This window comes from Nuphar pumila, chromosome 2 (genome assembly GCF_984573655.1).
Source record: "Nuphar pumila chromosome 2, dmNupPumi1.hap1.1, whole genome shotgun sequence".
NCBI classification, from domain to species: Eukaryota; Viridiplantae; Streptophyta; class Magnoliopsida; order Nymphaeales; family Nymphaeaceae; genus Nuphar; species Nuphar pumila.
Window position 1 is genome coordinate 46,960,094 of NC_143250.1, and position 17,345 is coordinate 46,977,438.

The 17,345-nt window shown below is 38.3% G+C and overlaps 1 protein-coding gene across 1 annotated transcript in view; it reads left to right on the plus strand.

Annotated features, from left to right (window-relative positions):
• Positions 1-1,353: 1,353 nt before the first annotated feature.
• Positions 1,354-17,345, plus strand: part of LOC149845419 (arginase 1, mitochondrial-like) — a 28,364-nt gene continuing 12,372 nt past the window's right edge. The window contains exons 1-4 of the mRNA XM_089997615.1: positions 1,354-1,485; positions 5,000-5,139; positions 6,172-6,331; positions 15,316-15,449. Of these exons, the coding sequence (XP_089853741.1) occupies positions 5,002-5,139; positions 6,172-6,331; positions 15,316-15,449 (432 nt within the window). The 5' untranslated portion in view covers positions 1,354-1,485; positions 5,000-5,001. The remainder of the gene's footprint in view (positions 1,486-4,999; positions 5,140-6,171; positions 6,332-15,315; positions 15,450-17,345) is intronic.

Genomic DNA, 17,345 nt, shown 5'->3' on the forward strand with positions numbered 1-17,345 from the left:
AATAAACGGAAAAAAACACATCACTACAACCAAGGATATGGCTTCAAAAGATTCACCTTATTTATATTAAATGCATTAAAAGCAAAACCTATTCTCTAGAATCTGGACACATGAATACCCGTGAAGAAATGTTAATTGTTAATACATACATCGGATACCATAAACTTACAGATAAAAATATTATATAAATATATAACAACAATGCCCATACATCATCTTATCGTACAAACCATAATCAGTAGTTAGTAGAGACTAGAGAATAGTACTGCTTGTGCTCATGTTTGATCACTTATCAGATCAAACACAACAAAAGATCTATTACAATGCTCAACTTATCAATCTGCTCTTCAAAGTTCAAACAAAGTGTTTTACAAAGCCAAACCAGGGAAATGAACTCTAGCAGGTGGATTTGTTGGGCACCCACAGAAAACAGATTCCAACAAGAGGTTTGTGGTGCATGTGAATTCTGTCATACGGAGTGTGCATGACAGGTTGCTATCGCGTGCATGACGATGATGATGGTGGGGGATCGGGACAGGAGGTCTGCTTCTGTGTATATACTTGACAAAAAAATGTCCGGCAAAAGCAAGGAAGATGACAACATTGGGCTCTGCAAACTGCTAGGAAGAGCACCAACGGGGCTTAGCTTGTTTGTCCGGAGTAGTTAGTCCACGTCCCCTTGTGTTGGGACATTGCAAGTTCGAATCCTAATAGAATGGTTGTATAACTGGTAGGACCGTAGGGGTCTGCCTAACCCCAGATTTCTCTGTCGAAAAAAAAACTGCGAGGTAGAGCAGGCTGTGTGGAGTGTGGGGCATTGGTAAGCGTAACTGTTCCCGGGAAGGCCGTTCTTGGCCAACCCCGAAAAGCCTAAAAGTCAGGCTCTGCTGTTACGTTTGCTACTGTCATAGTGCGACCTAACAAGTGCGACCTACCAATCATATAAGAGTGCCTGCGTTCTCTCTCTCTCTCTCTCTCTCTCCAACTGCATTACAAGTTCCTGCGCCTCTCTCTCTCTCTCTACACACTAAAAGTGCCTGCGTCTCTCTCTCTCTCTTTTGTTTCCTTTTGTGCGTCGTTCTTCTCCTTTGCTGCACTACTTTGAGGTACAATCTCTCTCTCTCTCTCACTTACGCTTGTTTATTTTTATATAGTTCTTCTCATTTTGGTGCACTACTTTGAGGTCCGAGCTCTCTCTCTCTCTCCCTCTCTCGTATACAGAGGTCCCTGTTTTTGCATGTAGTTTTTTCTCATCGATTTCTTTTCTTTCCTTTTACGGTGAAACGGTTTTGTTCTTTTCTACAATGGTCTATGCGTCTTCATTGCTTATTTATAGTCGCAATAGCAGGTTTTCGTTTTTCCTACCATCGAAATCAGAAGGCCTTTCGCTGAAAGAAAAAAATTAGAAGGCCTTCCTCTATTTCTCTTTGATCAGGAGAAAGGTTCACCAGGAGGAACTTTCACAAGCATACGCGTACAATATCGGTACGGACCTTTTAGTTCTTTCTTTATTTGTTTTTCTTTGGTTATTCTTCCTTTTCTTTTTGGATTTGAAGGGAACCATGAATTGCTCTCTCTCTCTCTCTCTGTGTGTGTGTGTGTGTGTGTGTGTGTGTGTGTGTGTGTGTGTGTGTGTGTGTGTGTGTGTGTGTGTATCGGTTCTGTTATCTGAGGGTGTTGAAAACAACTAAAGTAGATTCTTGGATCTTGGTGAACGCGAAGATTAATGGGTACCAATGTTTCTTTGTTTTTATGTCAAATGATCACATAGTGAAGTTTTTCTTTTGTCCGTTCTTTTCCTGTGAGGCTCGAAAGAACCATTTTGCTTTGTAGTGATTTGAAGGTTTTGTGACTTTTGTTTTGGTGGTGCATGAAGATAACGTGATTGTTGTTATGGTGAATTGAATTCGGTGAGTATTTTATTCATCTTCGTTTGACATGTGCCCCAGTAATCTGACCCCATAAGAATTTCTTTACGAGTTTTGGTGGGTATTTTACTCGGACGTCTTTATTTTTCCATGACAATCGGAAGGACTACCGCCTTCTTTTATGCTATTATTAGTTTGGGGAAATGGAAAGCTTGTGACTTTTATGGTATTATTAGTTTATTTTATAGCTTAAGTTGGCAAAGAGTTCTTCTGCCTTTGGTTGAGTGTTCTGTGAAATATTTTTGTTACTAAATAAATCAACCTCCTTTTTAACAGCTCTTCAGATTTTCTTAGAATTGTGGGCATTGATACATCAATATGCTTTGAATTTTTCTCTTGTTTGATAAATTAATTTTGATAAGGATAGGAATTTTTTATTTTTTTCTCCCTCTATTTGAGCATGGTTTAAGAAACTCATCTAATTTTAGAAGCGATACATGGAAAAGCTTTGAGATAGTCACAATTCCAGAGAAACATGCATAGAAGCATTCACACGAAGAGTCTTATAGGTATGCTGGATTTAAGAAGCCGAAAAGGTTTTGTGTATGCATGTTTAAGCTTTAGACACTTCAGGTGATGGTTTGGAGTTTGGAACTTTAGACTCATAAATGAACTGCACCTCAAAGTTTATTGCTCAAAGGAAAGGGAAGAAATTGGATAAGTCATAAAAATATCCATTTCTCAACTTTGTATGTCAATCTTTGCAGCATGAAGCTTATTTTACTTGAAAAAGCTATGCATACTTTCAAGTTCCAGAGCAGAGAATGCACTCTTTTATTCTTCATGATACTCGGAAAGAATTTTGTAATTTGTAACTAAATATATAATTAGGTGATATATCTTGTACAGCATCATATAATTTGAATTTTGGATGGCATAATTTTGTGTCTGAATTCCCATAATATGCTCAATAAGAGGTGTTTTGGGTTGCTTGCTTTTTTCTTTTTTCTCCTTTTTGAAATATTTATCAGGTCACGGGTAAATAAATAGGTATGTGTCATTGATTCAGAATGGGTATTTTGTTACTCCTTTGTAGAGCCCAGAATTGTCTGAAGTGTTGCTGGGTTTCCTGGTTGCAGTTTTTTTCTGTATCTAGAGAAGTTGAAAAATCATAGAGTTGACCACATGAGGCTTTGCATGATGTTAGCTGCTATTGCAACCATGACAAAGCCATAATGAAATGGTTGTGTCCTCTTACCTCTGCAATGACTTATATATGTGCATTGAGATTTGTTCGATAGTCAATACCCTCGCTTGCTTGTTAATGTGGGTTGAAGTGTGCAGATGTATGTATGAAGTGTTGAATTTACATCTTTCAGGTCGCACAAGTATGTCTCCATTGGATATCTGGTCCTAGCCATCCACTGGGAACATAGAGTGAATATGTCACAGGACCTGCTATTTAGGCCCATCTAGATGACGTGACACAAGATGCGGACATGCCATGTGAAACATCATGGCATGTTCTACATTATTTTGATCTTATTTTAATTTTTTTAATAATATGTCCAATAAAAAATATTTTATATATTAAAATATAAAAATATATTTTAATTCTTTGTCAATTAAAAATAAAAAAATTTGTGTCCTTGTTCCCTAATTTTCAAAAAATTTGTCCTTTTGTGTCTCATATTCTTATTGATTCTCATCTATGTCACGTGGATTTGGCCAACAGGGTGCCACACCCACGTCGATGTGATGCTACTCGGGTGCGGGTGTGGCACCTGATGTGGTGAAGCCAACCCTGGGTGTGGTCAACACACCCAGGGTTATAACTGTTCATAACTGGACCCGAAAAAAAAAATGAAAGTGGGCTGGGTGGGGGAATAGGGAAAATCTCCCTCCCTCCGACCCCAATGCCTCCCCCCTTCTCCTCTCCTACTCCTGTTCTCCTCCGACAGACGGCGGCTGTACTCTTGACACCTCCTCTCCTTCAACGGATGGCGACTATCGACCTGATCTCTCCTCTCCTCCTCCGGCAACAGCAATTGATGATATGATAACTGTTTTTTATTTTATTAGTGTTACTGTTAACTGTTAAAAATTATATATATATATATATATATATATATATATATATATATATATATATACCCTCCTGCAACCAAGTTTTTTTAAAGTGCCGCATCGCTGCACCCGCACCTATGTAACATCTATGTCACAGGGATTCGGCTAGAAGGGTGCCGCACCCGCGTCGATGCGACTCGACGCGGGTGCGGTCAACCCGACCCTGGGTGCGTTGACTGCACCCAGGGTCATTTCGGTCCATTTTTTGGATTTTTTTTTTTAAAAATTGCCCTATGAAATGGGCTGTGGAATTTTCCCTATGAAATGACCGCACCCAGGGTCATTTCGGGACCCGCACCGAGGGGAACCCCCGGACCCCCCTTCTATATATATATATATATATATATATATATATATATATATATATATATATATATATATATATATTTACATTTTTTCCCCTGCCGCACCCCCGCACCCGCACCCATGTGACATAGTGTGACATAGATTCTTATATGTGTCAATGTCCTTGTGGCGTGATAGTGACTGTAGTGCCATCTACAACAGCTTCCGTAGCAAAGAGAGATTAGTATAATGGATCTCTACTATATGTATTGCTGGTCATTGTGTTTCTTTGGAGATTCTGTGTTTGTAACTATTCACCAAGCAAGAGCATGTGTGTGTGTTTGCATGTGCATGTTTGCCTCTGTGTATGTGTCTGTTGTGCATATTATGTATTTTATATTTTCCAACAGGTAATAAATTGATTAAAGCATGGATGTGGATTTATTAATTCAAGTTACCTTTTTCTGCTTGACCTAGTTTGCAATAATCTTATACTGATTTGCTTCCGAATGGAACTTGAAAGGATAGAATTCTCATACTAGTTCATCTAACTATGATATATGAGCACATATCTGAGTCTTCTCTATTGAACTTGCATGTCTGAGCCTTCTCTATTAGATGCATTTTGTTACATTGGTTCTTCTGGGTTTTATGCATTTCTTTGAAATATAAGTCTTTTCTAAGTTCAACAATATGCTGATGTTTTTTTGGATTCCCAGCAATGAGGAATCTAGGAGGACTGGGACTTCACTATATGCAGAGACTTAATGCCATAAACCATTCTACAAGTTTAATTGAGGGTCAAAATCGTATTGTAGAAGCTTCTCTTACTCTTATTCGTGAGAGGGCGCAGCATAAGGTACTTTCCTTTTTCTTTTTGGTATTGCTTTTGAAAGTAAGTGAACTATTTGTTTCTTGAAGCTTATGATTAGGCTTCTAGTGATTGGATAAGGTTTTACTCCATTGTCAATTTAGCATCACAACATGAAAAGGCATGTGCTATTGCTTCTGTAAAATGGTATCTGGTCCTAACTTCAAAGATAATTGTGTGCCTTGCTAGAAGATTTAAAATCATCATTGTGGATTGCTTGTGTTTGTTTACATGAGTCAAAAGGAGACAAAACTTAAATGTAGAGTATTCTGTTTGATGATGTCAGTGATAGTTATTAGTTATCCTTGCTAGGAATTGTTTTCCAGACTCACTTCTGGGTCAAGAAATCATTTCTGTACAGGCACAGGCATACATGGGGACACACCCAAGAACAAAAATCTTTCCTAAGATCTTCCAAAGTATGTACTTAACCAAGATATTCTTGAGGGCATGATATGTGGCATAGCACAAAGGGTGCTTCAATAAGTTCTTAGGAAAGTGCTGAACACCTTTTTCTAGTTTGTTTTTTCATGGAATACAATTGCAAAAATGATTCATGTTTTTCGGTAAACTTTTCAGTGTTTTTGGTGATACCAACCAATAACAAACATAACTATTGTTAGAGGCACAGAGAATTTTGTAAACTTTTAGACTCCATACTGCACACACACGTTATTTCTGGGAACTTGGTAATTGTTATTGCTATTTATTGAATTTGTCAAATGAAGATATGTACGTGGATAGCCAATATCATCTGTTGGGTCTACTGAAATTTCAACCTGTCTTTACTAATAGTCTAAAATTTTGTAAACTTTTAGACTCCATACTGCACACACACGTTATTTCTGGGAACTTGGTAATTGTTATTGCTATTTATTGAATTTGTCAAATGAAGATATGTATGTGGATAGCCAATATCATCTGTTGGGTCTACTGAAATTTCAACCTGTCTTTAGTAATAGTCTTGTAAAAGTAATTTCAGACTGCTGTGATGACTGAAGACTTCAATATTCATTGTAGGCGGAGATCGTGCGAGCTTTGGGAGGTGCTGTTGCATCATCTTCACTGCTTGGTGTTCCTCTTGGGCACAATTCATCTTTTCTCCAAGGCCCTGCATTTGCACCACCTCGTATTAGGGAGGCTGTTTGGTGTGGTAGCACAAACTCCACTACTGAAACTGGTAATGTAATTAGACTGGATTAGTTAATAGTATATAATCGTGCCTTCATTGTTTTTGTGTTGTAGTTTAAACCAATGTTGTAAGTATCGTACGATACGGTACGATACATATCGTTACTATGAAAAATAACGATATGATACAGCCCTGTATCGTATCGTACGGTACAGGGCGTATCGTACGGTACACCTTCAATGCACTTTAAAAAGGTTTGAATCATAATTTTTTTGGGATTTTAAAGACCTCTTGAGGGCGACTCTTTCATTTGTTTAGATGCCATTAGAGGGGTATCCATGCACCCTGGGAGTTGTGAGAGCGATCTGGGGGTCGATCCATGCACAAGGAAGAGGTTTTTTGCAGTTTGCTCTAGTATGACTGTAAGAGTGTATTTTCACCATTTTTTCACTCAAAGGGAGTGGATTAAGGTAAAAAATCTCTATTATGAATAAAATTACAAAACTTTATATCAAGGTAGAAATCAAGCTCCACATTCCTCCAACAAAGATGACATCAGATGATCCGGTATGGCAATGGGACATTCAAGTAATGAGTAGAAACCAATTGAAAATAGAGTGCAACACCATAATATTTTTATGTAATATGAAAGTATGAGTCTTGTGGCATGTTTTTAATTGCAAGATATTTAATATTTTGCATTGTTTTTGTGAGATAGTTGATGTTTGATTATGTCTTATGCAACTCATAGATACATAAATGCTTCATATTTGATTTTATGGTTGTATTTTGTGCAATTCATCATTGTTTCATGTGTTATTTTTTTTAGAATTTTTTGTTATTTTTTTATTTTTCATGATATTTTTTGGAATTTTTAGAATTTTTTATTAAAAATTATGATTTTTTATGATACTATACGATACATATCTTATTTTGGGGCCAATCGATAGGGTAACAGTACGATACTTACAACCTTGGTTTGAATAGTTAAGTAAAGCCACTATTTGTTAGTTTATTGTGTATTTCCACTAGTTTAGTTCATCTTCATCAATGAAAACCTATGGGTTCATTTGGGTCTTGGAAGACATAGAAACTTTTATTGTTGTTATGAATACATTTCACTATTGCTCATAGGCACAAGGTTATAAGTATTGTATCCTTACCCATATCGGTTGGGCCCAAAGTAACACTGTATCGTATCGTACCTTAAACGTATCGTAAATTTTTAATAAAAAAATTTTAAATTTTAAAAAAAAAATAGCATAAATTACAAAAAAAATCATATCACATAAAACAATGATGAATTGCATAAAATACAATAATAAATTTACATATGAAGGCAACTACATAATTTAAATTAATAACAAATCGTGTAACTGATAATTGACAATGTAAATAAAAGACAACTACAACAACAAACAAACAACAACAACTACGCCTTCATCCCAAAACAATTGGGGTCAGCGATATGAACCAAAAAAGAAATTCATTTTGGGTCTACCACATGAATCCTTTTCCTCCAATCATTTCTATCCAACGCCATGTCCTCGGTGAGGTTCAAAGCATTCATATCCTTTCCTATCATCTCCATCCAAGTCTTCCTAGGCCTACCCCGACCTCTTTTAACTAATATATTTTCCCATTTCTCCAACCTTCTAACTGGAGCATCATTAGGCCTTCGCCGAATATGTCCAAACCACCGTAAACGATTCTCTCGCATCTTATTTTCAATGGGTGCAACACCTACCTTCTTACGTATCTCTTCGTTCCGAATCTTATCTTTTATTGTATTTCCACACATCCATCTAAGCATCCGCATCTCAGCTACACTCATTTTTTGAATATGATGTCTCTTGGCAGCCCAACATTCCGTACCATATAGTAAAGCGGGTCTAATAGTCATCCTATAAAACTACATAATTTAAATTTTAAACACAATTAAAGCCTTACATTTAACCAATAAGAGTTCATTATAACTACAAACATTACATTTAACCAACGTCTTACATGCCAATCTTCATTTCTAAAGTTCTACACTATAAAGATCCTAAAACTAAACTATCTTCTAGAGCTTATTTGTCAAACATCAAGATAATATTTTCTCAGTTCTACATCTGTCATTCGATGATCTTTTTGTGTTGGGCCATTTTTGTTTAGCGAGTCATCATCATCATTATCTTCAGAATCTAGAACAATGGTTGGAACTTGGAAGTCTTTTATCTTTGCATTTTTGCAAAATTCTTCTTGTTAGAATTTTTTCAATTTCAGTAATAACATCAGCATGAAAAGTTGCAGGAATAGATGAAGAATCACATGGACATACACTTTTATCTTGACCTACAATATGTTGTTTAAATCTATACAACCCACCTCCAATAATAGCACCACAAAACAAACCTCTCAAATTCAATGGTAACCCTAGTCGTGGTATATATCATCAATGATTCTGCAGTATTTCCATGCAGGATCATCTCTAATATGACATGAACATGAAGACGGCAACGAAGGATCTAAAATAAAACAAAACTAATTAAAAAACTCAATAATAAGCAAAAAATAAGAAGCACCAAACACACATTTCCCCCAAAAACATGGAATAAAAAGCAAAGAATAAAGATTTTGTACCTTAACCCACTTCCTTGAGTGAAAAATGGTGGAAATGCACTCTTGATAAAATCACAAAGGCCCTCTCTTTTGCGCACGAATCGGCCCCCAAATCGATCTTAAGGAACTTAGGGTACATGGGTTCCCTTCTAACGGACTCTAAACTGTTAAATATGTATATGTAAATGGATATATTTCATGTACTGTATTGTACCACTGTACTGTATTGTACCACTGTACTGTATTGTACCACTTGTACAGCATACTGTACTGTATTGTACCACTGTACTGTATTGTACCACTTGTACAGCATATAAATATCAATGGAAAGGGGAGAAGATCCCATTTGCCGCCCAACATTTTTTCTCTCTTCCCTCTTACCTCTCTCTCTATCTCTTGCTACGATAGTAAGGTGACTCCCACATCTGATTTCTCACATGGTATCAGAGCCAAGGGCGTGGTAATCACGATCATCTGGAAGGCCCCTAAGGACCTTGACGTGCGTTTTTGGGCGTTCTCAAGGATTAGGTTTTTTTTTTCATCTTTTCTCTGTTGTTTCTCCGTTGAATCACTATATTTCGACGTTGTTTCTTCATTTCCTCATATCGTGCATCTTTTCCTTCTTACATATTCTGTTATCCCCAATTTTATCAACCCTAATTTCTGTTTTCAATTTTATCAAACCTAATTTCTGTTTTCCCCAAATTTGGGAACCCTCATTTCTCAAAAGTGCCTCTTTTCTCAAACTTCTTGTGATTTCTTATCTATTTCTTGCAATATAGCTGATAAATCGTACATTCTGCACGATTAACTGAAAAATCGTGATTTCCAAAACTCAAAAATTTCTGTCCGTACGGTTCTGTCCGTACAACCGTACGGTTCTGTCCGTACAACCTACGAATTTCTGTCGTGCTGTTTGATTCATCCTTGATCTTCTTCCTTATGGATTCTAAAATCAGCCCCGGATTTCTTTCTCAACTTGTTTCTCACAAATTAACTCATGATAACTACTTACTTTGGAAACGTCAAATTCTGCCGTTTATCCGAAGTCATGGTCTTTCCGGGCATCTGGATGGGGGATCACCCGCCCCACCTATGACTATTACGCAAGAGGTAACTGGTAATGATGGGAAGGTGAGTTGCATTGCTATTCCAAATCCTGCGTATGATGTTTGGTTTCAGAAGGACCAATCTGTGGTTGCCTATTTGACTGCCACGTTATCTGATCGTATATTACAAACTATCTCTGACCATTTTACTGCTGCAGAACTATGGAGACATCTTGCTCACTCTTATTCACAGGTTTCTGAATCACGTGCACTTCAACTGAAATGACAGTTCCAATCTATGCGAAAGGGAACTAAGACCATTACTGAATTTCTAGGGGATATCAAAATTATCATTGATCAGTTGGCCGCTATTGGATATCCTGTTTCTGACAGAGATGTTGTTTAGCAGGTATTGGGAAGCCTTGGGCCCCAATATCGTATGTTTTGCATTGCATTACAGGTTGCCTCTACACTTCCATGCTTTGAGGATTTACAGGCCAAACTCTTGAAGTATGAAGTTAGTTTGACTCAAGGTCATCTTATTGATGATCCTCACCCTGTCATGTTTACATCTGGGTCTACCTCATTTCGTCCACCTGCTGCTCATATGGGCCGTGGAGGACTCCTTCCTACTCCTACTACTCCACCTGCCACTAGAGGTACCCGTGTCCCTACTTGCTTCCATTGCAACAAGCGTGGCCATGTGAAAGCAGATTGTTGGCACAACCCACAGAATCGCAACAAGGCAGGGAGGCCAGGACCAAGAGCTGGACAGATGAATGTTAGACAGTTTCAAGGGCAGCCGCAGGGAAATTTTCGAGCACATCAGGGTACTGATCAGGGACAGAGTGCAGGGTTGCCACATGATGTGCAACAAATTCTGATGACTGCATTTAACAACATGAATTTGCGTCAGAATGATGATGGAGTTTGGTATATTGATTCTGGAGCAGCCGCACATGTTACTTCTGATGCAGGTAAACTTTCCAACATGGTTCCTTATATTGGCACTGACACTATTGTCACGGGAGATGGTTCCCACCACCCTATTTCTCATACTGGAAATGCATCTCTCTCTTTGTCACAATCTACACTACCATTGAAAAATGTCTTACTCACTCCTGCCATTGAGAAAAACATTTTATCTGTTTCTAAATTGGTTGATGAAACAAATTCATCCATGGAATTTACTCCGTCTTCTGTTTGTCTTAAGGACCTTCGAACCAATAAGATGCTCGCTAAGGGTGAACGACGCGGAAACATGTACGTCTTCGAAGCAGCCCCTGGGACTTTGAAGACGTCATCTACCGTGACTCCATCTTTTCCTGCTTATTTGAGTCAGTCTTCTTCTGTTATGCAATGTAATAAGCCAGTTTCTTGGCATCGTCGGTTAGGTCATTGTAGTCAAGGGTTCCTTGACAAATTGTCTTCTCAGGGTTTTATTCCCAAAGTCAAATTAGATCATAAGTGTCCTAGTTGTAATGTCTGCAAGAGTCATGTACTTTCCTTTCAAAGTATCAATAAAAGAGCTTCCAAGCCATTTGAAATTATTCACTCTGATGTTTGGGGCCCAGCTCCTGTTTCATCTCTATCTGGCTCTCGTTATTATGTGTTATTTCTTGACTCTTTCACTCGTTACACTTGGATTTACTTTATGAAATCTAAATCTGAAGTGTTCAAACTTTTCAAACAATTCCATGCTCTTGTTCAGAACCTTTTCAATTCAAATATCACTTATTTCCAGTGTGATGGTGGTGGAGAATACATATCTCATGATTTTAGTGAATATTTAAAGGACCATGGCATCACACGTAACTCCTCTTGTCCTTACACTCCACAACAGAATGGAGTAGCAGAACGTAAGCATCGGCATATTGTTGAAACCGCGTTAAGTATGATGCACAATATTGATATTTCTTTCTCTCTTTGGACTGAGGCCTTTCACACTGCAGTGCATATCATTAACAAGTTGCCTATGGAATTATTAGGAGATCAGTCTCCTTATTATTTGCTTCACGGTTCTCACCCTTCTTATGATGATTTGCATGCTTTCGGATGCATTTGTTATGTCCATGTGGATCATTCTTTACGTAACAAGTTTCAGGACAGAGCAGTTCAGTGCAGATTTCTGGGATATGCCGATGGGTATAAAGGATATAGATGTTATGATCCTATTTTGGGTAAGATTAAGGTGTCTAGAAATGTTGTTTTTGATGATGACCATTTCAGCACTTGTGATACTTCTCAGGTATATGAGCAAACTACTTATGATCCATGGCTTTGTGATACTTTGCTATATGACTCTATCAGAGATCCTGTTGTTGATGAACCAATTCAGTTTGAAGCAGACAACTCCATCATCCAGGATGCACCTTCACGGTTTTCAGGTTTGGTTTATGCCCGTCGAGGAGCCCCTCCAACTCCATCTCACGAGGCTCCCCCTCTTCGACGATCCACACGTGAAAGGCATCCTATCCATCGTTGGGTTAGTTACAATAATTTTTCTCTTGACTTTCAGTTGTTTCTAACCAATGTGGCCAAAGAGAAAGAGCCGTCTACTTTCCATCAGGCAGCCCATTCTCGAGCTTGGGTTGAAGCTATGAACGAAGAAATGGCAGCACTTCATGAATGTCATACATGGGATATTGTTCCTCGACCTGTTGATAGAAATGTTGTTGGTTCCAAATGGGTTTACAAGATCAAGCGTAAACCAGATGGTAGCATTGAAAGATATAAAGCTCGCCTTGTTGCACGCGGATTCACACAACAATATGGGCAAGATTATGAGGAAACTTTTAGCCCTGTTGTCAAAATTGGCACCATTCGTGTGATCCTCACTTTGGCACTTCAGCATGGTTGGTCTCTTAGCCAGTTGGATGTCAAGAATGCGTTCCTACATGGGGACTTGAAGGAAGAGGTGTATATGGAGCAACCTCCTGGATATAGTGAACATGATGCGGCTACATGGGTTTGTAAATTGAGAAGGTCTCTTTATGGTTTAAAATAGGCATCTCGGTCTTGGTTTGAGAGTTTCTCCATGGAAATTCAGCAGCATGGCTTTTCTAAGAGTATACTTGATCATTCTTTATTTATGTATAAGAATGATCATGTTACTACTTGGGTTCTTATATATGTTGATGACATCATTATCACTGGGAGTGATGATGCACATATTGCCTTGGTCAAGTCTTTACTCATGGCCAAATTTAAGATGAAGGACTTAGGCCCATTGCGATACTTCTTGGGAGTTGAAGTCGATAGGCAAGATGATCGACTCACTCTAAGTCAACACAAGTATAGTCTTGACATTCTTCACACCACTGGTATGATTAATTGTAAACCTCTCAGCACCCCATCTGTCTTAAATCATAAGTTTAGTGCAAAAGAAGGCCAATTATATCATGATTCCACTTTATATCGCCGCATTGTTGGTATGTTGCAATATCTTACATTTACAAGACCTGACATTGCTTATGCTGTAAATCAAGCATCTCAGTTTATGCATGCTCCCACTGATTGTCATATGGAATGTATTAAGCGTATTCTCAGATATCTGAAAGGGACTATTGGAGATGGATTGCTCTATCACAAAGATGAAAGCTTCACTACAGGACACCGTTTACTTACATATTGTGATGCAGATTGGGGTGGGGACCCTGATGAGCGTAGGTCGGTTTCAGGATATTGTGTTTTCATTGGCCCAAATATTGTCACTTGGAGTAGTAAGAAACAAAAGGCCATTGCTAAATCCAGCACTGAGGCAGAGTACAGGGCAATGGCAGCAGGGACAGCTGATGTCACTTGGGTACGGCATCTTCTTCAATAGTTGAATGAACCCATCTCTTCCTCTCTGCTTTTATGTGATAATCAAAGTGCCATTAATATTTCTTTTAACCCTATTCATCATTGTCGCACGAAGCACATTGAGATTGATCAGCATTTTGTTAGACAAAAGATTGAAACAGAAGAAATTGAGGCTTCGTATGTCAGATCAGAAGACCAAGTGGCAGACATCTTCACCAAAGGATTGGTTAGTCATCAATTTTGGTTACTTAAGGGCAAGTTGAGTATGATTGAAGATCATCCTCAACTTGAGGGAGGCTGTTAAATATGTATATGTAAATGGATATATTTCATGTACTGTATTGTACCACTGTATTGTATTGTACCACTTGTACAGCATACTGTACTATATTGTACCACTGTACTGTATTGTACCACTTGTACAGCATATAAATATCAATGGAAAGGGGAGAAGATCCCATTTGCCGCCCAACATTTTTTCTCTCTTCCCTCTTACCTCTCTCTCTATCTCTTGCTACGATAGTAAGGTGACTCCCACATCTGATTTCTCACATAAACATATGCAAAACTTGGCCTTCAAGAGGCCTTTTAAACCCAAAATGAAAAAAGACAACTTTCAGCTTTTTTTAAGTGCGTGGACACTGTATGGTACTGTATCGTACCATACAGTATGATATATGGGTAGTATGATATATGGGTGTATCGTACGATACACCCGATACAGATACGATACACACTCGTATATTGTATCGCAAAACACAAAGGTAATGATACATATTGTACCGTATGGTGCGATACAGTACGATATGTACAACCATGCATAAGCACACCTCTCTGCTGTCATGTGGTCGTTATCCTCCTTGTAAACTTATGTAACCAAAGTTAACCAGCCAACTTCTTACAATGCTATACTTGTTCCACCAAGTATACTATATTTTGTTTCTTCATGTAGATCTTTTCATAACTTAGTTTACTGCAGTTGTCATTTTTCAGTTTGTTCCTGTAAAGGGTATTACGGATAACTCCAACCAGTAACTATGGAAAGAACATTGTTGTGGTTTCTGCTCTTCAGGCATCTTGTATAATAACATACTTTTAATTCATGTACTGGGTGCTCTACCTTGGGCAGCAAACTGTAACCCATGAGTTGGCTTTTAGTGTATCAGGGTCCTTTTTAGTTTAAATGGTCCTACCTGTCTACCAGGGTGTTCCAGGCTTCCAGCCCTGGCAACCCGTGAGCCACATCCAGAGAACCTGATGACTATGGCATATATGTGATGTTCTTATATTTTACACCTTTTACTATCGTGGTAAAACAAACAAATAGCTGATAATATTAATAAATATGTTCTTATTTTGACAATGAGGACAGTTTTCCTTGAAATTGAAATAAATTTTTACTCCATGTTTCATCTGCTGTTTGTTGATGGTCCAACTTGAGCAAAGGTCTCTATTCTCCTGTTAGATTCTTTTGGACATTGTGTCACAGATATTGGTCTTTTGCTAATTAGGTACCTTTTCTAATTTGGGGATATTTTCTCCACTTCATGCTTATTAATTGCAATGGCATTTCAGGGAAAGATTTGAAAGATTTACGAGTATTAAGTGATGTTGGTGATGTTCCTGTCCAAGAGATTCGGGACTGTGGTGTTGATGATGACAGATTGATGAATGTTATAAGTGAGTCTGTCAAGATAGTCATGGATGAAGTAAGTTATATTATCACCTTTCCACATGTTTAAGTTCTTGACATGATGGAACTTCTGCAACCTAAACTTTTTTTTTTCATTTTCCAAGCTTTTCAAATATGCAGTGGTTGATGGTCACTGCACGAACTGCTGTGGTTCTTAGCATACTTTTTCCCTTCTAAATGGAGAACTGATTTAGTATGCTTTGTTTATTTCCTTTGCCTGTCATGCTACCTTCTTTCTGCTTTACGTTTTAAGCTTGTTTGCCATGAGATGCATTACATGTTATCACATATATGTTATGAAAATATCCGCTAGAACTATTAATTAAAGCCATCATATTTGTACTGGAATATTGTAGTGTAACTTGAAGGAAAGAATGTGTCCAAAACTTCAAGTGGAACCAATACAGGATACATCTTATTTACAATAAATTATTCTAGGATAATGGTACATCTTCTCTAATACACTTATTTTTAAGGAACGGAAGTCAGAATCATAAAAAGTGTCCTTACATAAAATAGCTTAATGGCATGCCCAGGATTAGGGGTGGCAATTTCTGACACGACCCGCCAACCCGCTTCTTAGCCGGGTTCGGGTTTGGCTTAAACGGGTTCGTGTCGTAAACAGGTCGACCCGCCTAACCCGTTTATTAAACGGGTCGGGTTCGTGTTAGGGGTATGCCAACCCGTTTAATAAACGGGTTAGACAGTTCAGGTCAACCTGTTTACCCGAACCCGACCCGCCAACCCGCCCGCTAACCCGCCAACCCGTAAACTTTTCAATGTAAAACCCTGAACCCGACCCGCCAACCCCTTAACCCGACCCGTTTATTAAACGGGTTAACCGTGTCGTGTCGGGTTACCCATTTAATAAATGGGTCGGGTTCGTGTTTGCCACAGCCGACCCGCCGACACGACCCGCCAACCCAACCCGATTGCCACCCCTACCCAGGATCCACCATCCAATAGACATCTATTTTGGTTCAGATTGCATTAAGTAATTTGCATGCTGGTTTTATTTGATGACTAATATATATAATCAATAACCAATGGAAAAATAATGGAAAGTTATTTGGAGAAGTCACTAGCGTACAACAAACACACACCTCTCTCTCTCTCTTGCTTGCTGTATTCTTTTATTTCAGTTCTTAGGCAAAACACATTGGGAGATAAAGCAACCTGTCGTAGTGTCAATGAAAAAGGCATTTGCATTCCAATAAGCATCAATATCAAGTCCTTTATGATCACATGCAACACAGTTTCAAAATTGTTATACAGATGATCTGGATCAACTCGCAATCATTTAATCAGTGTAGGAGCTTAACTATACATAAACAGAAATTGGTGAGCTATAAGCAAGTGATTTGGTTGATGACTTTTAATAGGCATATCATTATCATTTCCCAAACTACAACCATATACTCAGTTTGGTAGAAATCTAGAGCAGTACCATTTTGGTACTAGATCATCTTAGATGGTAGTCGGTTATGAGGATCAACCATCTTGAACTTTAATCTTCTGTGATGTGTAAAAATCTGAACGAAGGATGGGAAAACTGTGACATTTAAACACTTTCTTTTTCATGCCTTTATCCTAGGTGAAGAGATGTCATGAGTCCAAAATCCATGGTTGGCATGCCTTGATCAAGGTCAAAGCTGGGTACTCCCCAGTGGGCAGAGGGGAGGGAGGTCTGAAAGAACCAACAGAAGGCCTGCCAATGTGCGGTCAGTGATGGGAGGTTTTCCCTTGGCTTAGCCCCCCCCCAAAAAAAAAGAAAAGAAAAGAAAGAAAGATGTGATTTGGTTCCTGAGAACCTAATTGAGTGTGTTTGATTGAACTGATAGATTTTAATATGTTGATTGTGGCTTAGTGTTGCAGACTGGATAGGAAGGAATAACAAAATAAAACTCATAAA